This window comes from Molothrus aeneus, chromosome 21 (genome assembly GCF_037042795.1).
Source record: "Molothrus aeneus isolate 106 chromosome 21, BPBGC_Maene_1.0, whole genome shotgun sequence".
NCBI lineage: Eukaryota > Metazoa > Chordata > Aves > Passeriformes > Icteridae > Molothrus > Molothrus aeneus.
In genome coordinates this window covers 2,347,228-2,374,848 of record NC_089666.1, presented here as the reverse complement: position 1 = coordinate 2,374,848, position 27,621 = coordinate 2,347,228, and the positions used below count along the sequence as shown (strand labels likewise).

At 53.7% G+C, this 27,621-nt stretch overlaps 1 protein-coding gene across 2 annotated transcripts; it reads left to right on the top strand.

The window, feature by feature from the left end:
* The first annotated feature begins 1,675 nt into the window (after positions 1 to 1,675).
* On the top strand, positions 1,676 to 27,285 carry PLEKHM2 (pleckstrin homology and RUN domain containing M2). 2 transcript variants are annotated; one of them, XM_066563849.1, is made up of 20 exons: positions 1,676 to 1,777; positions 11,993 to 12,099; positions 12,795 to 12,904; positions 14,006 to 14,105; positions 14,584 to 14,671; positions 15,130 to 15,316; positions 17,562 to 17,621; positions 19,873 to 20,086; positions 21,404 to 22,180; positions 22,444 to 22,513; positions 22,593 to 22,683; positions 22,942 to 23,006; positions 23,259 to 23,347; positions 23,915 to 24,047; positions 24,128 to 24,312; positions 24,616 to 24,681; positions 25,146 to 25,305; positions 25,481 to 25,660; positions 25,744 to 25,860; positions 26,198 to 27,285. In XM_066563849.1, exons 1-20 carry the CDS (start codon positions 1,718 to 1,720, stop codon positions 26,333 to 26,335), a joined length of 2,997 nt encoding a protein of 998 aa, XP_066419946.1. In that variant the 5' UTR covers positions 1,676 to 1,717; the 3' UTR covers positions 26,336 to 27,285. The 2 variants fall into 2 exon arrangements, with proteins under 2 accessions (XP_066419946.1, XP_066419947.1); XM_066563850.1 differs by lacking the exon at positions 17,562 to 17,621.
* Positions 27,286 to 27,621: the final 336 nt, after the last annotated feature.

The window sequence follows — 27,621 nt, the reverse complement described above, 5'->3', positions numbered from 1 at the left end:
AGAGCTGGGAAAAGTTTTTTGGTTTGGCTCAGTTTTAACACATGCACCCTTCCCCTTCCCCCATGGTTTCCAAAGCTGTTAATTAAACTGGCTGGGCCATTCCTGCAGGGAAAGAGCAGGCTTGGCCTGGCGTGGTTTTTCCATCCAAGCCCTTGCTCAGCCCTTTCCTTCCCTGCCAGGAGGTTATTTATGGAGGAAGGGGTGGGAATGGCAGGGAATGCACTCCTGGAAGCTGCTGGCTTTCACATTTTTTAATTGCTTTTACTTTCAGTTCCATTTTCATTTACCAGGGTTGGGTGATGCAGGCGCTAGGCCAGCCCCAAGTCACAACCCTTCACCTCAGCCTCAGGTTTTATTTGTAATTTATCTTAAGCCTTTTCATCAACTCCTGTCTCTGTCTTGTGATGGCAAATGGGGCTTGTACTTGAGGTTTTTATGAACTGTTCCCACCGGTGGAGGGTTGGGCTGGAACAACATGGCCCATCTTTGGATCCATGGTGCCACCAGCACAGGGACCCCAACAAAGAGCTGGATCCCCCATTTCAGGTTGCTGGAGCAGAACTGAAGGAAGCACTGCTGAAGCCCGAGGTGGTGGGGTGCCATTTTTCCCTCACTATTGGTAATTTCCTTTGAAGCCAGCATCCCAGAGTGCAGCAAAGCTGCAGGCTGGGCCCTGGCTTGGAGGGCTGGGTGGCTGGTGAGCACCTCATGTCCCCAAACCCACTGTGTGTCCACTCAGCAGGCACCCGACAGCACTGTCCCCTGCTGTCCCCCTGGACTGTGAGGGAACCAACTCCCCTTACCCCCCTCACATCCCTTCTTGCTGTGAAAGAACCAAGGCCACCTTCTCCCGTGTCCCCTCACTGTGTCACGGCAGTCTCCCAAATGCCATCTCTCCTCATTGAGGTCAGGGCCATCTCCCCTCATGCCCCTCAGTGTCCCCAGTGCCCTCTCCCCCCACATCCCCTCACTAATCCCAGACTGTGAGTGAGCCAGTGCCACCTCCCTCTACGCCCTCACTGTCCTCAACTCACGTCCCCTCACGTCCCCTCATTGAGCCCCGGGCTGTGAGGGACCCAGTCCCACCTCCCCTCACTGTCCGCCGTGGCACATCGCCTCGCGTCCCCTCACTATCCCCTCACATCCCTTCAGCTGCCTCCACCGCCATCTCCCCTCAGGGGCTCATGAGGGATCCACCGCCATCTCTCCTCACGGTCCCCTCGCGGGGTCACGAGGGTCCCCCCGCCGCCGCCGCGGGCGCCATTTGGGGCGGGCTGGGTTCGACCCGGCTGGGCTCGGCTGTGTTCGGCCGGGTTGGGCTCCATTCGGCCGGGTTGGGCTCCGGTCGGCGCCGTTCGGCTCGCCCGGGCTGGGCCGGGCCGGGTCCTCCTCCCCGGGCGGGGCGGTGCCGTTGCCGGCCCGGGGCGGGCAGCGCCGCTCGCTCCCTCCCTCCGTCCCTCCCTCCTTTCCCGTGACCTCAGTTCCCGGCGGAGCGCGGCCCCAGCGCGGCTCGGCTCCGCTGTGCTCCCGCGGGGCCCGCTCTCCCCCGCGCCCGGCCATGGCGCGCTGAGCGCCGCGGAGCCGCCAGCCCGGGGCCGGCCGGGGCAGCCGGCAGGACGGAGCCGGCAGGACGGAGCGGGCCCGGCGGGCGGGACGGCGCTCGGCCTGCGCCGGGCGGGCGCGGCGGGCGGCGGCGGCGGCGGCGGGCGGAGGCGCCATGGAGCCGGCGGAGGTGAAGGACCGCATCCTGGAGAACATCTCCCTCTCCGTCAAGAAGGTGGGAGCGGGAGCACGGCGGGGACTGCGGACATCGACCCGCGGTGCTGAAAGGACTGGGCCTGGGGACACCTCTGGGCTGCGGGGGTTGGGGACAGCCCGGGGGAACCCCAATGCCGGGGCTGCGGAATTGGGAACAGCCCTGGGGACCCCGCTCCGCAGTCACTCTGGGCCTGGAGACATCCATGGGGACCCCCCTCAGCTGGTGCTGGGGACAGCTCTGGACCCCGCACTGTCCTGTGGCTGAGGGTGGGGCTGTGGGCCTGGGGACCGCCCTGGGGGCTCCCCTCTGCCCAGGGCTGCCCATGGGGGCTGTGTCTGCTGAGGTGCAGGGCTCGGGGACACTCCTGGGTACCACACACCACTGCCATGGATGTAGGCTTGAAGGACGGGTCCCTATGGACCTTCTGCCTGAGGCATGGGGCTGGGGGACAATCCTACAGACCCCCACAGCCAAGAAACATCGCAGGGATACTGATGGACTCTGGGACAGGAGCGTGGGGTCAAGGGCACACAGCATCCCCTTTGCCTGAGATGGACACTTTCGGGAGTGTCCTTGGAGACCCCCTGTGCTGAGGGTATGAGGTTGGACACAGCTCTTCTGGTGGTAGGGGTGGCACATCTGGGGTGTGGAGTCACCCTGCCAAAGGGACACTGCCAGGGCCACCCCAGGATCCTCTGTTTTAGCTGGCTGGGATATACTGGGATTGTCCTGCCCAGGATTCCCCGTTTCAAAGGACAGGATTGGGGGGGACCCTTTTCCTGGGGCTCTGTTCAGGAGGGATTTGGAATTCAGCCTAAAACCATCTTTGTAGAGGTTCTCCCTCCAGCCAGGCATGTCCTGTGAGGGGCACAGGATAGAGGGGCAGGACCTGGGACATTCTCCCCATGGACACAGGTAATGTGTGGTTCATTCCTGTGCCCTGCTCTCTGCCCTCAAAGCAGTGCTCTGAACGTGTGTCCTCTCACCTTCTCCTTGCCCCTTGTTTCTCCTTGGGGGGTTCCTTAAAGCCCATCCTGGTGGTGGAAACATCCGTGAGCCGGCACAGAGGGGACCGGGATGCTGAAATACTGGGGAAGGCCAAAGGAGAGAGTTGTAAGGATGTGCTGGAAGTTTTGGTTTGGCCCACACATGAGCTCCAACCAACCTTGAAAAAGAGCCCCTGCTCCATTTGAGGAGGCAACAGGAGTTTCATTTGTGTTTGTCCCAAGCTTTGGGGCAAAGGCTGTCTGGATGTGCTGTTGTTTCTCCAGTTGTTGGGTTTCCTCTGCCTTATGGAATAGTTTTCCTGTGCTCTGCAGTGTGTCCTGACACAGATTCATCCATGAAAACTTGTCTTATGAAGACCAGCACGAGCAAATTCCTGGTGCAATTAAGAAATGGATGGCTGGACACTGCCTCTGGGGTGTAGGATGGATGTGCAAACCTCTCCCAGCTTTTTTCTTCCATGGATGACCCTGACCTCTGGTCTTTTGCCTTTTTATCCTCTGAGAATTAAGGATAATCTTATATCTATGTGGAAATCAGTGGATGTTCAGCCTGCTCTGAGCTCTGTCACAATGCTCTGCAATGCTCCTGCCTCAGTTTCCCTGTATATATAAGGAATACAACTTCCCACACAGGATTGGTTGGACCTAATTTGTTTGCATTCACAAAATCCTTGGAAGATCATGTTTGAAAATGCTTAAAAATCAACGTGTTTATTTTTATTACTGTTGTGATTGAAGAGGACTCTAGCTCCAGCTCTGCCAGCACACCTTGGCCTGCCCAATCCCTGCCCACTCCTGTCTTGGTCCAGAAGTGAAAATTTTGGGATTTTCTAATCCTGCCTGTTCATCCTTGCTCAGAGCAAAACTCAGGGAAATGTAGGAGCCTGCTTCAGGCTGATGGATTAATTTCTACCATCCCAGTGAAACCAAACTCAGGCCATGGTGAAATTCCACCCTGCTGTTTTACCTCCAGGATGCAGTTCTCCTTCCTCAGGGAAATCACTATGGAGCTGCAATTTTCCCAGTGCTTACCTCTCCCACTTCAACCTGAAATCCCTGATCTTCTTTTTCCCTGTGGGTGGCAAGAGTAAAGTACTAGGTTAAGGGAGCAAGTGGCTTTGTGCCGGGAAATCCTACTCTCCGTCATCCTCGTCTTGAGTAATTCCTTGGCACTGGAATTGTGTCATGGGGCTTGGAGGAGTTTTCCAAGCATCCTGCCTCTGCTTTCAGAAGCTTCCTCACAGTGTGGGCTGCTCTCTCCTTACTTTCAGCACCGGTGCAGGTGTGCAGTGGAGGATTTGGATGTGTCTATGGGCATGGTGGGGGTTTTCTTTTCCCAGCTGCAGACCCAAAGGGGAGGAAACTGCCTTATTTTCATGGAGCTGCCCAGGGAAGAGGACCCTGTGCTCAGCAGCCTTGGGTGGGGAAGGAGAGGAGCAGCAGCACAGCCCTGGGAAGGGTTTGACGCTCAGGGCTGGGGCTGTAGCTGGCTGTGATTGCAGTTTTTGCCAGGTGCTGCTGGATTTTAGGGATGGGGGATCAGTGCATGTTGGAACCCTGGCTACAGATAATTTTAGATTTTCTGTGCTGACAGGCACTGATCCCTAAGAGAACACTGCATTTGACTTGAGGTTATGGAGAAGGCTTCTAAAATTGTATGATAGAACTGGGGTTATGGGTGTGTGGATTCTGTACAAATCCACAGCAAAAAATGCTTCGATTCCAAGCAAATCCCTCAAACCTCAGTGAACAGGTCTGCTTCTCTTATTTTCCTGGAAAGACTTGAGGGATGGAGCACAGATGGAAAAGTGGCAAATGTGCTTGGAGAGGGTAATTCCAGCCTATGGGGTTCTCTGTGTGGTTCCCAGGTACTGGGGGGAAGATCAGCTCTGCTGTGGATTTCAGAGGTGTGAGGTTGGAGGTGTGAAGTCAGCCTCCACTGAAAAAAGTGAGGCAAAACACCTAACTTAGACAAAATAGGCCTCTCTAACCAGAGACATGCCAGGAAATTTCTGCTTTTGGCTTCAGGAGAGGCTGGGAAAGCTCAGCACTGGGGAGCTGGGTCTCTGCTTCAGTTCCAAGGGAATTGGGAGCATGGTTTTGATTTCCCATCTACAGCTTGTCCTCTGTGTCCTCCCTGGGAGCTGTAGATTAATTCACAGTGTGATGCTTTCTGCACACATGGACTGTTTACTGTGACTGTTTAATTTCCCTTTTCCCACTCAGTTCCCCTTCTGCTAAGAGGGCTGTGCTCAGCTCAAATTACTGCACAGATTGCTGCCTAACCCTTGTTTTTTGTGAAGATTTAGGGCTTTATTGGGGATGGGCATGTTATGGCTCAGTGTGCAGGCTCTTGTTCACTCAAGAGCTTGTTTCCTTCTAGGAGATGCTGCTGTGTAGGGTGGCAGTGGGATGTGGGCAGCTTCCTGGTGCTGCCCAGAGGAGCTCTAAACATACCAGAAATGCCAACAACTTCAAATCCATCCTTGGCCAAGCATCTCCTGGTAGCCAGGAGCTGTCACAGGTTCCCAGGTCTCCATGAAGCTGGTGGTTTGTGTTCTTTTGGGTTTCCCTGTATATTCCCTAGGCTCAGGATGGGTTTAGTCTCTCCTACCTGGGATTAGGTGGTGAAAATGCTGTCTTTAAACAGTGTTATTGTTGACAGTTCTAGGAGCTGAATGTAAAATCAGAAAAGAGGTTAGAATCCCAGATTTTGGGACTCCTCTCTGCTTTTCAGGCCGTTCTGCTGCCTTTGAAGGACACACATTGCCATGAACTCTGGGCAGCTGATCCTTGGTGCATGTCAATCAGGTGGAGCAGTGGTTTTTGCTGACGTTGCAGGAGTTCTTGCCAAAATCTCTGGCTCTGCTCCGTTTCTGCATGACTTTGGGAAGGTTTCCACTGCCCTCACAGCAAGTTAGTGCTGAGCCTTTGCTGGCTGTCTCCAGGTTGGATTTTTAGCCCTGTACCTTTGAAATGCCTTTGCAGTTTCCTCAGCTGCTGTTCCTTGTGACACCTCTGCTTCTCCTGCACCGTGAGGGAGGGTGGCTTTGGGCATGGCTTGGAGCCCCCATGTCCTGGAGAGGAGCAGGGAGTGCTGGAGTGGAGCATCTCTACCCAAAGCACGTAGGGAATGTGCTCATCTCTGCCTAGCTGCGTTCATTTAGCCCAGCACAGAGGCAGCAGCTCTGGAGATGTGAAAACAGCCAAACAGTCTCTTGCCTTCTGCTCCCTTTTGAGAGGCACCTCTCTGGCTCAGAGAGCACAGGGTTTTATCTCTGCCAGGGTCTTTCCTTCACTCACATCTCCCCAGGCCATGTCTGTTGCTGCTGCAGGACCTCATGAAGAGGGTAGCCCTGCATGTTCCTTTGCCATCTGCACCAGCTTTGCCAGCTGCCAAAAGCCTGTGGGTGAAGTAGCAGCAATCTCATGGAGCTCCTGAGTTGTCCATGAAGACAAGACACAGGGGTCACTCAGGTGCTTTCAGCAAGTCCACAGGTGTGTCTTGGTGGGCCTCCATGGGCTTTGTCCCTGTGGTGCTGTGGTTCTGCTCTCATCACAGCTGTGTATTGCTTGGGTTGCTGGAGAATTTCAAGGTTTATCTCTTTAGAAATTCCTCTTGTCTCATCCCAGTGATCAGGAAACTTCCCTGCCTGGCCATCCAGGAGCCACTCAGGTAGTCACACTCACACCACCACAGGGCTGGTGGTGATCCAGAGTTTGTCATCCACAATTTTAAGGGGATTGGGTTCTGCAGGTATCTAAACTGATGTTTGTCCTCCATAACACCCAAAATCAGCTCTGGAGCTGAGGGTGGACAAGCCTGTGATAACATTTTGGGAATTAAAAAATCCCATTTGGTCTCCTCTCTCTAGCACAAAGCCTTTTGCTGGGGGAGCAGCTGGTTTAGGAGGGTGAATTTGGCTTTCCCAAGGAGCTAAAGGAAAGCCTCCAAGCCTCTCTGCTTCTGATTGCACAATTTTGGTGGCTGTTGAGTGATTTCTGCTTTCCCCACTTCTGATGAGCTGGTCCAAGAGGTGTAACTGAATTGAGCAGGGGCTGGAGGTGGTGGGGAGGGACTCGGAGCCGTGGGACCCAGCATGTGAGGGAGCAGCACTTTGCTTGCTTCTGGTGTGTTTGCCACTGGACTTGGGGTTTTTTCCCCATAAAATCTATTTTTTCTGTTATGCTGAGTATGGGACCTTCCCACCTGCCTTTGGTTAGCTCAGGGACCCTGGTCTGCTGCAGCCAATTCTGTGCTCAGCCCCTGCTCTGCTTGCTGTGACAGAGGAACAGGATGCTCCCTAAAAATTCCCACTGGAAAAAAACCTATCCTTGTCTGAGTCACACATGGGTCCAGCCTGCTGCAAGCTTTGCTGCTTAGAAATAGTGAGGGAAAGCCCCAGAAAAGCCTTGGGGGGGTGTGAGCTGAGAAGTGTATGTGTCCCAGGAGGTGACAATCTTGCTGGCATTGGATGGGGAATGCTTCAAAGCTCAGTGTTTCCAGCAAGGAGCAACTTTGCTGTGGGTTTCAGCTTCACCTGAGTCAGGCTCCTGTCTCTCCACATCTCCAGGTTGATCCAGTGGCACTCGTGGTGTCTTCCAGGTGCTGATGGTCTGAATGTGCCTGGTGTGTTTTTTCTGGAAAACCCCCAAGATCCAGGCAAGGTGCACTGAGGCCAGTGCTGGTTTGTAGAGTGTTGAGTCAGACCTCCAAAATGTCCTGCTAGAAGCTGGAGTTTTAGGGCTTTGTGTTGTACAAGTGCATGAGAAAGACTAGCACCCCTGCCATGGCATTCAGCCTGCTTTTATGGATGGTATGGAAAACCAGGAGTTTTCCAGGCACAGGAGTTCAGCCTCCTCTTTATCCATTTGCTGTTGCATGTCTGTACCCCCTGAGCAGGTGGGAAAGTGAGTTCTGAGGTGTCTGGCCTGGCCCTTCCCGTGTGTCTTCCCTTGGCACTGAGCTGTCATCACTTGGGACAAGTTCAGTTGCCCTTTCTTGTACTCCCTGGAGCTCCTGAGGGTGCTCAGCTCTTTCAGGTGGGGAAAACCCCTCACCTCAGTCCATGTGCTGTGGGTGGGAATGAGGGTTTTGAAGCACCTTTCCAATCCCAGTTAAGGAGCTGAGGAATGCAAAGGGTGTTTGTTGTTCTTCCGCCGTGTTTGTCCTGCCAGGGAAATACCAAGCAGAACAAGTGAAATGGAATTGATGTTGGAAAGCTGCTGTGAAACATCTGCAGGGCAGATTTACAGAGGGGAGATGTGGACTCAGCTGGGTTGAGGCCAGCCCTGAACAGGTCAGACTATTTCAGTATTCCAGTGAGGTTTTAGAATTACTGAAGGGATTTCACAACCACCACAAGAATGATTAGATTTGGGAATGGGCTTTCCAGAACACCTCCCTGATTATTTGTTGGCTTCCCTTGCAACACAGGAGCTCTGCAGATCAGCCTGAAAATCTTCCCACTCATTGAGAACCACTGCAGTAATAGGTTATAAAACTGTGCAAGGAAGAGCCTCTCTCACGCGTGCCAGCGTTGGGGTGGGGTGTGTCACTGCTAGACAAACGAACTTGTGATTGATAAACAGCAATTAAATCCTCCTCCTCAGTGGGGACGAGGTGGGAGTGTTTCCCAGTGGCAGCCAGGTCTGTGTTCCTGTTGGACAAACTCCCTCCTGCTGCAGCTCTCCCAGGTGTGTTCAGCCCGTGGCCAGGCTGTTGTGCCTGGGCTGTTGTTGCCCTCTCCCTGAGCAGGTTCTGCCCCAGGAGTGCTGGTGCTCAGACCTGGCCAGGCTGCAGAGTGCTCCCGGTGGCTGGATGGCTGGGATGCCTTCTGCATGCCAGCAGGGCTTCTTTTGGCCACAGGAATGTCTATAAATAGCCCTGGGTCAGGGCTCCAGGCATTGCTGGGCCCCTCAGGAGCATGAGTCCTCCATCTGAGCCAGCCATCAGCCCTTCCTTCTAGATTTGGGGTGCAGAGGAGATGAGGGGAAGAACATCTCTCCAGAAATCCAGAGATGGTGTTTTTAACCCAATTATTTGCCTCCTTCCTGATCTCCCCAGTTCCAGCCCTGCTCACTGCCCAGCTGTGTCAGGGAGCTGCTTTGTGGGTGCCTCATGAAGTTGGTCACCACCTCCCAGACAGGTCTGACTGCAGGAGGAGAGGCTGGGTCAATTATCCATGTGTGTTTTATAACAACTTACAGCAGACTCCATATAAACACTAGAAAATGCCACTTTTGGGGCAGTGCCACATCACTGCTGCCATCACCACCTGGGTGCTGGGATCATCCCTCATGATGCTCATGGTTGTAATTCCTACAGATTTTCAGCTAGGCATTGAATCTTTGAAAAACAGCACAGCTGGGCTTTGTTCCCCTGTTGGGAAAGCTGTTTCATCCTAACTTTTCTCCGTGTGTCTTCATCCTTCTTCCCAAGCCAGAAACACCTCCCCATCAGCTTTTGCAAGTCCTTCCCCACCCTGGCTGGAGGGGTGACTCCACCCAGGAGATCCTGAGGCTTGCTGTGTCTTGTTTCCTCCCTGGTCAGGGTGGCTGGGCAGGGATTCACCTGGCTGGCCTCTGGTGGGAACTGTGCTCCAGCGAGCTGTGCCTGCCCTTGGCTGGGTGCTCGAAGCCTTTGGCCATGTCTATTTTGGAGGGATGCTGGGAGTGGCACCATCCCTGGGTGCAGTGCTGTATGGGAGCTGTGCACTGGCTGCAGGAAGGAGTGTGACAAAGTTCTGGGTTATTTTGGGAGAAAGGAGGAAAGAAAAAAGAGGAAATACTTCTATTTCTTCATCTCTTTTGCTGCCCAGGCTTGGAGTGTCTCTGTCACGAGGAATTCCTCCAGTCAGAGGCACAGACAGGCTCCAAGTTCCCTCCAAACTGACCTCCCCAAGCTGTGTCTCATTTTTTTCAGTGGTGAGCTAATGAAATGCCTGATTTATTCTTGTTTCCCCCAGCTGTCCCCCACAGCTGCATTTCCCCAATCCAGCACAGAGCCTGCAGAAACACCCAGAGCCTCTTCCAAGGGTGCCCCAGCTCCCTGCAGAACCCACAGCCTGGCTGGGACAAGTTGGGAGTTTCTGCCTTCAAGTGCTGGCTCATGTCTGTGAGATCTTTACCTCTGCCTCAATTTTCCCAAAAATGGGATGTTTTAGTGAGCTCCAGCTCTTGGACATCATCCCCATGACTCCATTTATCCATCACCTGAGGGATATGGCTCTAAATTACAGGTTTGTTTCTTCCTCTGATGTCCTTGCTGCAGCTTCAAACACTGGCTGCAAGTACCTCCTGAATTTTTCCTTCAAGAGTGGTATTTTAGGGCATTCTCCTCTCTGCTTCAGTCTGGGCTGCCTACGAACAGTGGGAATCTTCTGGAAAAGCTTCCTCCCAAAAATGGATAGGAGCTGTTGAGCTGAAATGCTCCAGGTCTCACTTGGGTGTTGTGAAAGCCCCTGAGGATCTCCAGAACACCCACAGGTGCCTCTGCAATCCTGGTTGTGCATCTGCTTCCGCAGGGGACTCACCTGCTGGGACAGGGACAGGGACAGGCAGAGCAGGGCTGTGCCAGGTCAGGGCAGCTCTGGCTGCCATTCTCCAGGCTCAGCAGTTTTCTCTCACCTAAGGGCTGGGACCAGCTCTGTGCAGGAACACGCCTGGCTCTGCCATCTTACCTAAGAGCTCCAGAGGTGTTGGAACCCAGCACATTGCTCTGGCTGCCCTGGAGGACTCGAGACCCTGGCAGGGGGCTCAGAGACCTTGGCACAGAGTCAAAAACACCTGTGCCTTGGATTCTAACCCAGGAAACAATTACCAACTTTGTTTGAAGATGTACAAGACACAAGAGTTTGAATAGAATGGTAGTGAATTTATCACAGGATGGAAAAGTAGAATTTTGGGGTTTTTAGAATGGGGGTTCAAGAGGCAAGATGGAGGAATCTGGGTGTGTTCTGTCTTTCTTCTTCTCCTTGTCCTCCTTCTTCTGTGTGATGGTGACACTTTGGATTGGTTTAGAGTAGAGACAGATTGTCTAACACAGGTGATAGGTATTGGAAAATTACTGTAAATAAAGTACATGTAGTTCTGAGTATAAAAAGATAACACCACCCTGAGGGCAGTCAGTGTGCCACAAACTGACCTGCTGGACAGATCTTGAAAGAGAATATCATAGATAAGAAAAAATCAACAACCTTGAAAAGCAGAACTGACACGTCTTGGCTTCTTGTTCAGTCTCAGGGCTGGGAGAAAAGACTTTCAAACACCTTGGGGTCATCTCAACACAAGAGACCTTGTCACAGAGGGGTTCAAGGTCTTTGGGCCAGGAGGGTGTTGGAGCTCGATATGTTCATACTCCTAAGAGTGTTCCCAGGGGCCCTGAGGTGTTCTCGGACCCCTGGGTAACTGCACATCAAGACTGGATGATTTTTCCAAAAGGAGCTTCTCTAGTAATAATTCTGGAGGAAAAACCTGTTTTGGGGGACAGGTCAGATTTGACAAGCATAGTAATGTCAAGTTTTTGGGTTTTATACATCTGTCATCTAGTGAGGTTTGGCAAAGACATGTCAGGTCACTAAAATAACATAGATATTGTCTCTAATATTGTTGTGGCTCAGCTGAGCTGTTCTAGCACGTTGCCAGCAAACAGCCATGGCCTGTCCAGCTGAGATTACATCCTGGGAGAGTAATCTCCCTGCCTGGATGCCAAGGGTGTGTGAGACAGGACCTAAATAGATCCCTAAGCTCTGGGGGCAGGAGGAGGCCTGTGGGTCAGCTGGGAAGGGATAGAGGATTTGGGTGCAAGGGGATTTCTAGCAAAACCAAGGAGAGGCCTCATCCATGTCAGACCCAGAAACAGAGCAGAGCTGGGGTTTATTTCTGCTCTGAACCACTTTGTGGTGGCTGCAGAGGGAGCACCAGACCCTGCTGTAGTGTTGGCTGGGAGGGAAGAGGCTGCTCACCATGGGGGAACTTGGTTGTGCAGCCACCACAGCACTGCTGAGATATGGGGACCCTGGGCAAGGTTCTCCCTGTAGTTACTGCCTTTAGGGTCCCCTCAGAACATCAGCTACACCCCCTAAGGAAAACCTGCAACAGGGTTTAGCAAGCTGAGAGATCACAAGAAACTGTTCAGTGCTGGATATGAGCGTTTTGGCACCTCCACCTGCTCCTCCTGGGCTGGAGAAGGGCATTGCAGGCATCCCATCTCTTCTTTTTGCAGCTGCAGAGCTACTTTGCTGCCTGTGAAGATGAGACACCGGCCATCAGAAACCACGACAAGGTCCTGCAGCGGCTCTGTGAGCACCTGGACCACGCTCTGCTCTACGGGTGAGCCTGGAGCCCACTCTGGGGGGCTGCTTTCCCCATGGAAAAAGCCTGCTGTGGTATTTTTGGGGTCCCCCATCGTGGGGAGGAAAGATGAATCTGACTCCATGTTCTCAGAAGGCTAATTTATTATGATATGATATGATATGACACTATATTTATTATATATTACATTATATATTATATTATATTATATTATATTATATTATATTATATTATATTATATTATATTATATTATATTATATTATATTATATTATATTATATTATATTTATTATATTTATTATATTATATTTATTATATTTATTATATAAACTATACTAAAGAATAGAGAAAGGATACTTAGAGAAGGCTTAACAAGATAGTAATGAAAAACTCATGACCCTCTCCAGAGTCCCGACACAGCCTGACCGTGATTGGTCATTAAGTTAAAACAATTCACGTGAAACCCATCAAACAACCACCTGTTGGAGAAACAATCTCCAAACCACATTCCAAAGCAGCAAAACACAGGAGAAGCAAATGGGATAATATTTTCCTTTTTCTCTGAGGCTTCTCAGCTTCCCAGGAGAAGAATCCTGGGCAAGGGGATTTTTCCTGAAAATATGACAGTGACACCTCAGCATGGGGAAAGCATCTAGGCAGGCATTGGGGTGGAGCTTTTGCTTAATTTTCCTCTGGGATTTTTCTTCGTGCAGACTGCAAGATCTCTCCTCGGGGTACTGGGTGCTGGTGGTTCACTTCACGCGCCGGGAAGCCATCAAACAGATTGAAGTGCTGCAGCACGTGGCCACCAACCTGGGACGCAGTGAGTGTTCATCCAGTGTGCCCAGCTCTCGCTCTGGGGACACCTGGGGAGGCCCAGGTTGTGCTGAGGAGTTGGGGCTGCTGGTGGATCGAGGGAGCCATTGGGATCCAGGTTCCAGGCAAAGGAATTGTAGAATCATTAAAGCTGGAAAGGATCTCTGAGATTGAGTCCTACCATTAGCCCAGCACTGCCATGTCCACCACCAAGCCATGACCCCAAGTGCCACATCCACACGTAGTTTGAACATTTCCAGGGATGGGGATTCCACTGCTTCCCTGGGCAGCCTGTGCCAAGGAGGTGGGAGTGCTGCCATGGCTGTGTGAGGTCTCTGGAAATAATGTCACTGTGCCTCGGGGCTGGGTGCTGAGGTGTAGCCTGGCTTCTGCTGCCCTGGAACCCAAGAGGCTGTGCCCTCAGGAAGGGTTCCAGACAGATGGGAGTTCTGTGGGGCCATGACCTCAGGAAGAGTTCCTGGCAGAGGGTAGCACTTGGGAAGGATGGGAGTCCTGCAGGGCCATGCCCTTGGGAAGGGTTCCTGGCAGATGGGAGCATCCCCTCTCATCCCACATCTTGCTGTAGCAGTCACATGTGTGATTCTGCATTTTCCTTGCTCTGAGTTGTCCATAGCAGATGTCTGGGACCATCGAGGCCACTTTTGATGCAAGAGCTTGCCCAGATCCTGTGTGCCTGCTTATCCAAACACCTGCCTTGTCGTGGGCCTGTGCTGGTGAGAGCAGAGCTGGGCACAGGCTCTACTGTCACCTCTCTCTGCACCAGAATTTGTGTCCAATCTCACCTGGGCTGATTCATGGCAATTCTCCCTCTGTCTCTCCCGTCTCCCAGTATTTCTGGCAGGGCTCCCATCTTGCTGGAGAGACACAGTTGTGTGGCTACTTCTTCACCTGTCTCTCACCAATTTTACTCCAAATCATGAATCTCTCACTGGCATTTCCCCCCCCACACACCCCCTGATTTTCCTCATAGTTGCTCCCCTCAAATGATACGAATGAATAATCTGAGGGGTTTTAACTAATTCATGATATTTCTAGGCTTGTGTCACTTCTCAGGTGTTTCCAGATAAATCTGCTGCTCTGTTTCCAGGCCGGGCCTGGCTATACCTTGCCCTCAATGAAAATTCCTTGGAGAGCTACTTGAGGCTGTTCCAGGAGAACCTCAGCCTGCTGCACAAGTACTATGTCAAGTGAGTATCCCAGCTCCTTCTTTGGGTAACATTTGACATCCCTCCTGGTCAGAAGCCAGCCTGAATTTGCCAGTGGGGGACAAGCAGTTGATCAGGGTTTGACCTTTTTCCTTGTGGGATTTATGTAGTTAATTTAAAGGTCCTAGATGTGAACATCCTCTTATATCTGTGAGGCCCTGCAAGCATTTTTCCTAGTTCTTGCTTTTACTCTGCAGTCCCCTTTATATTTTTCCATGATTTCCAAAGAGCTGCTGAGCTCCTGTCCAGGCACCCAGTTTTGCTGGACATCTGGAAATGTGGCTGTAGCTCAGTTTGTGAACAGCACACAGTGGCTGCCCACAGAGGCAAGGAGTGGGCTGCCAGCTCCAGAGCTGATCTATGGCAGCTCAGAGACGCCCCCAAAGAAACAGAAGGGCCCTTGTAGCTGCTCCTCCTCTTTCCCTGATCTGTAAAGCTCTTTTGTTCCTCCCTGTGGCAGGAACGCCCTGGTCTGCAGTCACGACCATCTGACCTTGTTCTTAACACTGGTGTCTGGACTGGAGTTCATCCGCTTTGACTTGGACCTGGTGAGTGTTTGATCTGTTCTCCTGGCTCTGGGAGAGTGGGAATGTGGAGCAGGGGAAGGCCAGGGTGGGACAGATCCCTCTGCTTGGTCCAGGGTGGACTTTCAGCTAAAAATGTGATGCTGATGATTTTGGGAAAGGCTTCTTTGGGGATCCAGCAATGGGATTTATTCCTGTTGCTTAGTTCTTCTCTGCTTGGAGGAGGAACAAGGCAGCTGCAGGGCAGATTGATGGGGTTAAAGGAGCTGAGCTCTGCAAGTGTGGTACAAAACCCTGGTGTCCCTCCAGAAAACACAAATCCACTGGGTAACCCTTGGTGAAACCACTGGGTTTCCTCTGAGATGGACACTGAGAAGGGACCTTTAAGGGGCAGTCCCACCGTTTTGGTGGGGTGGCATTTCCCCCCAGCTGTGCCAGAAACAGTGACTGCAGCCTGACTCTGAGCCCTCCCTGCCCTGCAGGATGCTCCATACCTGGATCTGGCCCCCTACATGCCGGATTACTACAAACCCCAGCACCTGCTGGACTTCGAGGAGCGCCTGCCCAGCTCCGTGCACGGCTCCGACAGCCTCTCCCTCAACTCCTTCAACTCTGTCACCTCCACCAACCTGGAATGGGACGACAGTGCCATTGCTCCATCCAGCGAGGGTCAGTGGGGTTTGGGTACAGTGTGGGCAGGGCTGTGTTCTTCCCACATCCCTTTCAGATAAGGCAGCAGATTTTAGACTGGAAGAGAGCAAAGCAGAAGAGCCAGCAGTCAGGCTGGGAGTCTCTTCTGTCTTACATCCTTGGGAGAGAGGATAAGGGGGAATGGGTTTAACCCCTAAGAGTTTTAAACAAAAAGATGGGAAATTTAGATTAGGTATTAGGAAGAAATTCTTCCCTGTGAGGGTGGTCAGGCCCTGGCACAGGGTGCCCAGAGAAGCTGTGGCTGCTCCTGGATTCCTGGAAGTGTCCAAGGCCAGGCTGGACAGGGCTTGGAGCAGCCTGGCACAGTGGAAGGAGTCCCTGCCCATGGCAGGGGGTGGAATTAGGTCAACTTTAATGTCCCTTCCAACCCAAACCATTCTGTGCTGATTCTGTGCCTCGGACTGGGAGAGAAGGACATTCCCTGCAGGCACCCCAGGCCACTTTAGCAGGAACTGGAGGACTCTCCCCACAGAGAGGGTTTTAGCAGGAATTGGAGGACTCTCCCCACAGAGTAAAGGCCATGCTTGTATCTGAATGTGGCTTCAGGCCAGCGGGGACACAGGGCTGCAGGGGAGGTTTTTAACTGTTTGTTTGGCAGTCCAGAGAGCCACATGTGCTGGCCCTGGAGGGGAGTAGTTTCCAGAGTCTTCTCTGTGTCTTCAGGGAGAAAGGCAGCCAGTGGTCTCAGAGGTGTTGGTTTTTCCTCTTGATGCATCTTGAGCAGCCTGATAAATTGTCCTACCCACCCCCTTATCCCTTCAGAGAGGCTGGGTGTTGTTCCTGATAAACTGGGCAGACACACACCTTGTGTCTGCACCTCATGGTGCAGCCAGAGCAGGGAGCTCCTGTCCTGCACCCACCACGTTCACATCAAGCAGCAGCTCTGCTGATGCTGTTCCTAATCCCAAATGCATTGGTCCTGTCCTGATTTTTATGCCAGTTTGAGCAAAAGGGATTGTGGAATAGGGTTGGAATGGAATGAACTGTTAGATGGATGCAGAGAATTTGAGCCTGAGCCTACACACAGGTGAGTTTTCTCAAGACAAGGGTCACCAGGTGCCTTTTATGAGCAAGGCAGAACCTGCAGGTATTAAAGATGCTAAAAAGGAACAGCCTGGGATGGACATTGGAGTTGTTTTAACAAAGGACTTGGAAGCACAGCACTGGTTTGGGCTCACCACATGTGCACTCAGGGAGGGTTTGGTTTCAGGGACTTGCTCCTCCCAAATCTCCAGCATCCCAGGGAAGTTGGAGACAGCATGAGGAGCCTAGAAATAAAAATCACAGAGGAAGGTTCTCTGTGCCCAGAGGTTTGGCATAAGCAGTTGTTGCACCCCTGAGTTTGCATTCCTGCTCCTCCCTCAGCAGAGCATGGCTTGTGCCAGACATCTCCTGCCTGTCCCTACCACTGGGTGTCCCCAGCCTTCTGGTGGATGGCTGCTTAAAGAGAGCAGAGGGCTTTGGAGAGAGATCCAGGAGATTTTGGAGATGGATTTTGGGTTTGGCATCATCTCAGCCTATTCCATGTGTCCAGGCAGTGGCTGTGCTCTGTGTCTCAGTCTCCCCATGCACAGAGGGATTTGGTGCTGATGTAGGAATGCTGGACCAGGACCCAGGAGGGCAGGAATTGCTGCTGCTCCTCCGGTGTGGAGGAATTTAACTTTTCCCTGTAACTATTACCCTGCTCATCATTTCAACAGGAGCATGTCTCTACCCTGAGAGTGTAGGTGGAACTGGGGATTGTAGGATCAGAGGACAAATTTTCCCCTTTAATCAGATCCCTGGCTTTGCAAAGATTCATGAGTCAAACATCACAGTATCTATGGGAGGTAAGTGTGAAGTGGGGAACCTGAGGCACAGAGAGATTAAATTGTTTGCCAGAGAGGATCAAGCCCTAGGTGACACTGTTTATCTGCTTTAGCAGCTTCCCAGCAGCTTAAATAATGGGGCCTTTACCCTTCCCTGGTCCCTTTGTAGCTCCCATAACATGGGTGTTCCAGAAGGAACAGCCACTAGTGCAGCTGGTTTCCATTCACATCCACATTCCCTGTTTTCTTGTGTGTTTCAGATACCAGTGAGAAATTGTTTGGTTTCTCCCCATTCCCATCTCCCTCCCCAAATCCCCTTCACACTCTCCCATCTCCCCACTTCCCTCCCCACTACCTGTATTTCTAATCTTGAGTTTTATCCCTCATTCTTGTAGATTATGATTTTGGAGATGTCTTTCCAGCAATGCAGACCATGCCCAGCAGAGACTGGGAAGGTGGGACACGCTCATCTCTTACAGCATTTTTGTTTTCTGTCTGCATTGCTGCCCCCTGAGCTTGCTGCATGTTCCCATGTTTGTTTCTTTAACAACCAACTGCCCTGTCCTGATGGAATTCTGTACAGGCCCAAAATGTGGGATGTGCCAGCTGCCCTCATGCCATGGATTTCCTCTTTGGGGTAAAGCACACAGCGTGCTGACTGAAAAATTGATCCACCATCATTGGATTCCTGAAAACCCTGGAAAACAGCTGAACTAATTCTGCTGCCTTTAATTTTGGGTATTTTGCAGGGATTAATTTGTGAGGTTTTGTTTTCCCTGGATCATCCTGTCCTGTGTCAAAACTTCTCCCATGAAGCCAAAATATCCAGCATGTGGGTCAGTTTGGGATCACTACATTTGTTATTTTTATTAATTTTACCACTTTTTAAACCCACTTACCAGCTACCTCTGGCCTTTATGGCCAAGAGCACTTGCCCAGCTTAAAGGAATTTATTCTTTTTCCACATGCAGCCCCTGTGCACATCCTGCACTGGAGCAGCATCCTCTCTGCTTCACTCCCAGAGGAAACACACCACACTCCATCCTTTGCAGCTCAAAGCTGGATGGAGCCTGATGGGACCACCTGAATATTTGGGGACTATTTGGGCAAATCTGCCTGAATTCCATGTGGATTGCTCTCGGGCTCTAACATGCTCCCTCTTACCTCCCTTCTTCCTTTCACAGGGATGTCACAGAGGTGGTTTAACCTGTCCCTGGAGGGTGCAAACTAGATTTTCAAACCCAGGGTGCAGCCAACAGCTCCAGTGGGGGTGTTGGGTGCAGGCTGAAGCCCAGGGATGCTGGGGAAAGGTGGATCCTTCTGGATTTGAGGATATAAAACCCAATTGATTTCCCTGGTAGAGCTCACACTGACTCCCTGCTCCAGAGCAGCTTTTTCAGTGAGAACAAAGTGGAGTTTTGGAATCATCCAGCACAAACTGCCTGGATTAAAGTTTTACAAGAGGTTTCATTTTCCTCCTCAAATCCTACACCCAAAATCAGTCTTCCAGGGCTGTGGTTCTCTTCCCAAGGGGTCTTTTTAGCTGGCAGTGCAAAGGAATCAGAATCATGGAATGGTTTGGGTTGGAAGGGACCTTAAAGATCATCTCATTCCAGTCCCTTGTCATGGGCAGGGACACCTTCCACTGGACCAGGAATGGTGCTGGAGAAGAGAAGGGCATGGATAACTTTCCTTTAACCATGATTTTGGATGGGTAACAGATAATAATAGTCCAAGCATGACTCCTGCAGCCCTTCTCCTCTGCTCTTTTTCCCTCTGAAGACTAACACGGGCCCAGCTGTTTGTGCTCTGCCCTGTCTGTGCTGCCTGCTGAATGCTGTGTCCCCTCTCCAGCACACTCCAGCCCCCACGTGTGTCTCATGTGAGCAGAGGAGAGCAGTCAGCTCTGTCAGGATTGCTGCTCCATGGGCTGCCTCTGTGTCTGCCCTTCCAACTGAGCAGGCACCTTCCCACAGCTGTGATGGTGTTCGCAGGGGTCCCAGGACCAGGGAAGAGACGAGGAGCTGACTCCATGTTTCAGAAGGCTGATTTATTATTTTATGATATATATATATTATATTAAAACTATACTAAAAGAATAGAAGAAAGGATTTAATCAGAAGGCTAGCTAAGAATAGAAAAAGAATGATAACAAAGGCTTGTGACTGACCAAGACAGTCTGGACAGCTGGACTGTGACTGGCCATTAATTAGAAACAACCACATGAGACCAATGCCAGATGCACCTGTTGCATTCCACAGCAGCAGATAACCATTGGTTACATTTTGTTTCTGAGGCCTCTCAGCTTCTCAGGAGAAAAAATCCTAAGGAAAGGATTTCTCATAAAACATGTCTGTGACACACGGCCACATTAGGGGAGAAGCAGCAGCCTCATGGTCGCTGTCACCTTGCTCAGGAGCAATGGCCCCAGGACCCCTCAGCAGCTCCCTCAGACACCACCTCTGCTCTCCACGTGGCTGCTGCTCCTGGGTGACTGAGCTGCTGCGTGCAGGCATTCTCTGAACTGCAGAGGGGGTGCAGGGTCTCACGCTGGCCTCCCTGTCCGTCCTCTCCGGGAGCCGCTGGCACTGCCAGGGGCGCGGTGCCCACACAGTGCCCCGAGCCCCCGGCGCGTGGCTTGGCTCCGTCTGGCTGTGCCCAGGAGCCTGAGCCGGGGCTGATCCTCTCTCCCTCCCTGTCCTGCAGACGGGGACCTGACGGACACGCTCAGCTGCCCGCGCTCGGAGCCCAACGGCGGCAGGGCCGCGGTGAGGAGCCCCACGCAGCAGCGCCACAACCCCTTCAACCAGGACAGGGCCGAGGCGCCATCCTCTGCTGACACCACGCCCGTGCACAGGCCAGAGGCCACCCCCGAGGGAACGGACCAGTCCGAGAGCTGCACGGAGCTGGAGGTCATCAGGTAGGGACACAGCTGCTGGCCTCAGAGAGGGGCAGATGTTGGGGATGTGGCACCTCTTCTGTCCCAGTGAGGATGGTCTCTGTGCTGCAGCCTTTATTCAGCCCTGTGGGGCTGGGCTGGGTTCCTTGGGCTGATTCCACATCTGTCACTCTGGTTTTTTAAGATTTTCTAAGCCTTCTGATGTTGACATTCTTGTAGCGAACTTTCTCACACACTTTCTGTAAATAACTCATTGTTTTACATTCCTTTATGGAAGAGGAGAAAGTTGATAGACTGTTAGTCTGTCCAGTGTCATTGGAGAGGTGGCACTGTCACCCTCCAATCCACTGGCACTCTTAAAAAACTATAAATGTTAGAGTCAGAAAATAAACTTCCCTTTTTTCTTCACCTTGAGAACAGCAGTGTGAGCTTATGTTCTTTCGTGTCCTATAGCGACACACATCACCCCCTTCCCCTGCCACTGGGAGTCAGAGGGCTCAGAGTAACCCATGAGCGTTTATTTGGAGCTCTCTCCAGCTGGTGGCAGCTTTGCAGCTGCTCTGGGGCTTGGATCTTGTCTCCCATCCTGTTCCTCCTCCTGTTTGTCAGTGAGCTGTGGCCAAACCTGTCACGGGAGATGCCTCTGCAGAGTTCCTGGCTGGGGTTTGGGTGTTTGACTCCTGCAGGGGAGATCCCCAAGGGATCCCTCAGAGCCCTCAATCCAGACAAAGAGCTCAAGGCTCTGTCTGCTCACACCCTGTGGTGGGGCCTCCCCAAACCCGCCCAGCAGGGCTGTGCTGGGGCAGAGGAGCTGGGTTTTACTCATCATCCCACATGAGAGACACAGGGAAGGGGAGCACTGGGCTCCCTTCCCAAACAGGGATGACCTGGCAGCAGTTTGGGTGCTGTGGGTGCCAGAACACTTCCACAGCACATCCTGGTGTGCTCCAACCTGCATCTCCCTCTCCTGGCAGGTGGGGACACGGCATTGCCACCTCCAGAAACCTCCTCCCTTCCCAGCTTCTTGATCTCAACCAGAGATTTTCCCCATGTCAATTCAGCACCACAACCATTTGTGATCCCTTTACAGCTGAAAGAAAGCCCAAGGTCCTGTGTCAGCAGTGACACCTCTTTGAGATAGGTAGGAGAAAGTGTCCATAGCTTGTCTCATGAAAACTGGCACAGAGATGGGGGCTCTACATGGCTGCACACTGAGCGATGTTCCTGATTAGAAGGATTTCTCTGCAATAGGGAAAATTGCAAAGGAATGTTGTTGGAGCCCCGTGCGTATTGCAGAGTCTAAGCAGGCACAGTGGGTGACGTTCTTCTCTCCCACAGGTTGGCCAAGAAGAAGAAGACGGGCAAGAAGAAGAAGGTGAAGCCTGAGGAGGCGGTGAACAGCCCGGGGCCCGCAGCGCCCGAGGCCAGCGGGGACAGCGGCGTCAACGGGCTCAGCGACAGGGAGGAGCCACCGAGGGACGGGGAGGGGGACAGGGAGGAGCCGCCGAGGGACACGGACAGGGAGGAGGCGCCGAGGGACGGGGAGTGCGCTGCCCTTGGCCCGCTGGCCCTGCGCATCCCCGAGATGAAGGACACGTCCATGGAGAGCGTGGGGCAGCCCCTGAGCAAGGTCATGGACAGGCTCAACGGGCAGCTGGACCCCGGGGGCTGGAACGCCGCCCTGGAGCCCCCCGGGCAGCCCTTTCGGACCGGCACGCCAGGGGAGACCCCCGATGGATCGTCCTCTGGCGACTTTAGTGAGGGGATTTCAGCCCCCATGGACTTCTACCGATTTACCGTCGAGAGTCCAAACGCTGCTGCACCAGGTGGTGGCCACCATGACCCTCCAGGGCCTGGCCAACCGCCACATGTTTCTGGTAGCCCTGAGGCTCCTGAAGAAGAAGAAAGCAGAGAGGGAGAAGCAGTTGGGGCAGTAGAGGAGTCTGAAAGGGCGAGTGTTGAACCTCAAACTAGCCAGACAGAAACCATCGACCCACAGGCTCTCTGTGAGCCCAAGAAGGAGCAGCCCAGCCCTTCCCCGAGCAGCGCTGAGGACTCTGGGGTGGAGGAAGGGCAGGGCAGCCCCTCGGAGCTGACCCATCCCTCTGAGTTCAGGTGAGGATGGGTGTGCTCAGCAGGGAGAGCATCTTCAAAACAATCTTGAGCTCAAGTTGACACCTTTCCCTTCGTCCTCGGTTTGGGGGGCAAAGCCCATCCTTCTCCAGGATGAAGAGGAGGCACAAAGGGTCAGGAAGATAAGATCCTGGGGAGCTAACAAGTGCCCAAATGATGGATATGTTCAACAAGGAAGGGGATTGCCCTTCCTGGACTCAGCCAGCCTCACATCTATGTCCATCCTCTGCTATCTCTCTCTGCAGGGTGGATAACAACCATCTCCTCCTGCTGATGATCCACGTCTTTCGGGAGAATGAGGAGCAGTTGTTCAGGGTAAGGGGTCTCCATCAATTGAAGATCAGCTCTGTGCCTGCATCAGCCCAGGGCTGAGAGCTCCTTTCTTTCCATGCAGATGATCCGAATGAGCACGGGACACATGGAAGGGAACCTGCAGCTGATCTACGTCCTGCTGACAGATTGCTACGTGTACCTGATCCGGAAAGGTATCACATCCCCACAGCCTCTGGGCTCAGGGGCAGGGAGGGCGGCTCCATCCACAGCCTGTCCATGGATTAGGACACTGCCAGTTCCCTTGAGTCCCGTGCTCACAGCAGGGAGCTCAGATTGACTTGTCCCCCAGGAGCCCTGGGACATGTGTCCTGTGGCTCTGTGCTGCCTGGGCCATGGCTCAGTTTGCAGGTCCTGCTGCTGGAGAGGGGGTGCTGTGCCCCCCTTCACGTGGCTCTCTGTGTCTGTGCCAGGGGCAGCGGAGAAGCCGTACATGGTGGAGGAGGCTGTGTCCTACAACGAGCTGGATTACATCTCGGTGAGCCAGGCCAGGGGGCAGCTCTCACCTGTCCAGGGGTGAGGGTGTGTTTGTGTCCATGGGCAGTGAACCTTTGAGACTGGGGGAGTTGGCAGTGATGCCCCTTCCAGTGCCACCTCTGTGGGTGCCCGTGTCTTTGCATGGGCAGCAGAGTGACCACTGACCCTCTCCCTGGGTCAGAAGCCCAGTCAGCCCTGCTGTGTTGCCCCTCCTCCCATGCCTGGCTTCCCTAACCATTGCTGTGTGGCACAGGTTGGGCTGGATCAGCAGACAGTGACCCTGGTGTGCACCAACCGGAGGAAGCAGTTCCTGCTGGACACTGCCGACGTGGCTCTCACCGAGTGAGTGGGGAACTGGGCACAGAACTCTGGAATTCTTGGACTTGGGGACAGTGGGAGACTCCAGAGACAGCCCTTCATGACAGTCCTGCCACCCGTGAGGGGGTTGGGGGCTGGTTTGGTGCCACTGGCTGAACCCAGCTGACAGCTGGAAATGCTTCAGGCGTGGATAAAACCAAAATATCTTCCCTGGATCAAGAGTTACTCCATCCTTCAGTCTGAGCTATGGGACTCTGGGCAATGCAGGCCCCGTGTCACTTGGCATGAGTAGGGATGAGCTCCGAGGCATGTCCCAGGTCTCTGTGTGCTGCCACCTCAGGGAGGTGACCATCAAGCCATACTGGGATCTGTGCTGGGATGAGTGACCACCTCTGAGTGTCACCTGTCTCCTTTCTGGAGTTCAGACTTTGCAGCCTCCCATCACCTTTGGTCTGTAGGTTGATTTTGCAACTCTTTGGTCTGGAAGACCAGAGACTCCCAGGTTAAGGGGAGCCCTTGGGCACCAGGTGTCTGGGGGAGATGAGGGGCTGTTTGCCCCAGCCTTGTCAGAGATCTTTGCCTCCATCTCAGGTTCTTCCTGGTCTCCTTGAAGTCAGCCATGATCAAAGGGTGCCGGGAGCCCCCTTATCCCAGTATCCTCACGGATGCCACCATGGAGAAACTGGCACTTGCCAAGTTTGTGGCACAGGAGTCCAAGTGTGAGGTGAGTTTGGATATCACCACCAGGCCTGCAGGTGATGAAGGCTCACAGGAGACTCCCTTGACTTCTCCTGGTTCTTCCAGGCCTGCAGCGTGGTTGTGCGTTTCTACGGCCTCGTTCACTGGGAGGACCCCATGGATCTGGGGCCCTCCAGCAGCAGCTGCTCCTCTGCAGAACACGCTGTCACCAAGGATGGCATCCTGCACTACAAGGCAGGCACCTCCTACCTGGGCAAGGAGCAGTGGAAGCCCTGCTTTGTGGTGCTCAGGTGGGCACTGGGGCTGTGGGGCAGGGCTGGGGTCAGACAGGGCTCTTGGGAGAAGGTGCTGGGAGCAGTTTGCTGCCCAAGAGCTGCCTGGGAGGTAGAGAGGACTCATCTTGCCACCTAAAGGAGCCGAGCCACCGGTTTGGTGGCTCAAGCCACAGTTTGTGGGTACCCAGCAGCAGGAATGTGACCCCACAGGGCTGCAGGGGTGGAGGGCAGGGCAGGGGTGGCTGTGGGACCAAAGGCAGGGGATACCAGAGCTGCGCTGACTCCAGTTCCCTCCTCTCTCATCTTCCCAAACAACAGCAATGGGATCTTGTACCAGTACCCCGATCGCACGGACGTCACCCCTCTGCTCTCCATCAACATGGGGTGAGTGGCTGGTAGGACACAGAACCCCAACTCCATGGGGATCTGGGGAGCAGGAGCTACTTGGGATGTCCAGGAGGGGTTCCAGGCTGGATCATGGCCTGGTCCATGCAGCAGGAATCCCTCAGGAATCCTGGCTGCTCCTGCCTGGGGGCAGGTGCCCATGTGTTTTGGCTCTGGTGCATGCCACCTCATTTCCTTCCTTGGAAGGGGCCTTGGCCTCTGAAGGGTGATGCATCCCTCCAAGAGCCCTGCTGGGAGACCCACTGTGCTCACCTCCAGCTCTCCTGCAATGTGAAGAGCCTGGAGATGGTCCTTGGAGCAATCCCAGGGAATGTCACAGATGAGGAACGAGTGTTTGTTGGGACAGGGGTGAGGTGCTGCCCAGGGAGGGCAGTCAGAGGCTGTTCTCAGGCTCGTGCTGGCCCATCCATCCCGCTCATGTCCATCCTCCCCCTCTCTCCCAGCGGCGAGCAGTGCGGGGGATGCCGGCGTTCCAACACCACCGACCGGCCCCACTCCTTCCAGGTGATCCTGACGGACCGGCCCTCCCTGGAGCTGAGCGCCGACAACGAGGAGGACATGGCAGACTGGATGCAGTACTTCTGCCAGGCTGTCTCCAAAGGGGTGAGCTGGGGACAGGCCCTGAGCGTGGGTGCTTTGCCCAGGGAAAGGGAGCGGGAATGTCTGTCAGGATGGAGCAGGCAGCTTTATCCTGAGCCAGGAGGGTTTCCCCACAGGGCACCCCATGGCGATGGAGCTCCATCGTGCCAGGGTTTACCCCCTTCCCCACCCCACGCAGGTGATCCCCCAGGGCGTTGCCCCGACGCCGTGCGTTCCCTGCTGCCTGGTGCTGACAGATGAGAAGGCTTTCACGTGCCACGAGGACTGCCAGACCAGCTTCTTCCGCTCGCTGGGCACCGCGGAGCTGACCGATGTCACCGCTGTCTCCACGGAGGCTGGCAAGGAGTACTGCATCCTGGTGAGGGCAGGGCTCTGGGACCCGCTGGCCCGGGGCTGGGCGAGCACCCAGTGCTGACCCCAGGCCTCTCTCTCGCTGTTTAGGAGTTTGCTCAGGACAGCAAGGAGTTCCTGGCCCCCTGGGTCCTTTATTTTAGTTGCACTACAGAACTGGAGAGGTTCCTGTCAGCACTGAACGTCGCGTGGAGGAACATCTACCAGGTGAGCATGTGGGGCTGCCTCACACTCTCATTACTGAGGGAGAGCAGAGGGATGAATTTGTCCCTGGAGGGTGAACCCAGATTTCCCACAAAGGGCAGGAGAGCCAGGGAGCTCCTATGGCTCCATATAATCAGAGGATGTGGGATTTAGAGGCTGGCAAGACAAGCCATGAGCACCCAGTGCTGGCAAGGGGAATGGGAAGAATGTGGGTCAGCCCCGCTGTCCCCATGTCCATGATACAGACAGCCTGCCCATGTGGGTTTGAGGTGGTTTTACAGCAAGAGGGAGAAGTGACTGTTGTCTGTTCCCCTCCTGCCACCCCACACCCATGTTTCAGGTCGATCTCCAGCACAAGGCCATTCTGGATGCTGCTGTGAAGAAGAAATGTGAGGATGCCCAGAGCCTCATCGACAGTGCCTGGCAGCGCAGCGACAGCCTCTGCCGGGGCCGGGCCGAGCGGGACCCCTGGTGTTAACCCTGCCCAGGGGAGGACAGCTCACAGGGCCCAGTTTTGGGGACCAGGGCCTGTATCTGGGCAGCTGGCACCCCAAACCCTCCTGCCATCGCTTGGTCCCCACCAGGGCTGTGCCTGCAGCATGGACCCCGCACTCTCCACCGAGCCAGGGACATCCGGCGTGGTCTGGGGAGCAGCCAGATGCTTCACCACCTGCACCTTCCTCCTTGTCCAGCTGCCACGGGGCAAATAATTTGCCTTTCACAGAATAATGTCCCAGTAGTAGTGAGGGAGAGGGTGGGAGCGGGGTGGGCTGGGACGAGCATCCCCGTTCTGGTGGGGAGCAGGACTGAGGACTTGTTCATTTTCGAACAGGGTCAGGGCGAGGTGGGAACGCTCAGTCGCTACCGTGCATGTTTTGTTGCTCATACAATCACCGCTGTGTTGGGAGGAGGAGTCGGCACCGCCCCGCCTCCTCCTCCTCCTGGAGGGCTCGCCCGGGGCCTCCGGACTCCGCTGAACCACTCAGCCTGTCATGGAGATTTGAGGCTGAGGGAGAAGGAACAAGGCCAAATATTTGGCTTAAACATGATTTTAGGAAATCTCAGCAGCCGGTTTGTGGTTTTAATGCTGAGCCGGTGCACTGGGGGAGAAGAGATGGAGTCCCATGTTCTTCAGGTGTCCTGAGGGACATTGTCATGTGGCTGCCACCAAACACGTCCCCATCTCCTCAGCTCACTGCATCTGAGGCCAGCGAGGACCCATCGCCACTTGCGCTCCACTATGAGCACTTTGGGGCACAACCCCAGCTTTTAAATAATATTAATAACAATAATAATAACCCGGAGACCTTCTCATGTAATATAAGTTCACGGGGCCTTTTTCTGGAGGAAACATACATGACTGAATGTATATGTACATACATTTGCTTCCTTTCCCCCCTCCTCAAATAAATAGACCTTGGTAACTCAGCCTTGGCCCCACGCCATGTTCTGCCACTGGGGCTGCTGCTCCTCCTGCCGTCACTTTGGAGCCTGTGGGACGGCTCTGGGCAGGCAGAAGGAAGATTTGGATGAAAAGAGGGGAGGACGTGCACCTCGAGCTCCTCAACAGTGTTTACCCTGCGGTGGGACACGTTTGTGGCTTCAACTGGGAATTACCCATCAGCACACAGAGTCTCCATGCTTTGTCCTTGCTTATCCCTGGATCCAGGAGATCTAGTCCAGTCTAGAAGAGAAAGAAACGTCCATGGGGCCAGCCCCCAGCATCACCCACTGTCCCCGTAAACCCTCCTTGACTTCTGACAT

What these genes read in the sequence shown, in the direction of transcription:
- PLEKHM2 (XM_066563849.1), top strand. Translation starts at nt 1,718, where the DNA reads ATGGAGCCGGCGGAGGTGAAGGACCGCATCCTGGAGAACATCTCCCTC. An exon ending in CGTGTACCTGATCCGGAAAG is followed by an intron (nt 22,684 to 22,941) that starts GTATCACATCCC and finishes TGTCTGTGCCAG; the next exon opens with GGGCAGCGGAGAAGCCGTAC. An exon ending in CCCTGCTTTGTGGTGCTCAG is followed by an intron (nt 24,313 to 24,615) that starts GTGGGCACTGGG and finishes CCCAAACAACAG; the next exon opens with CAATGGGATCTTGTACCAGT.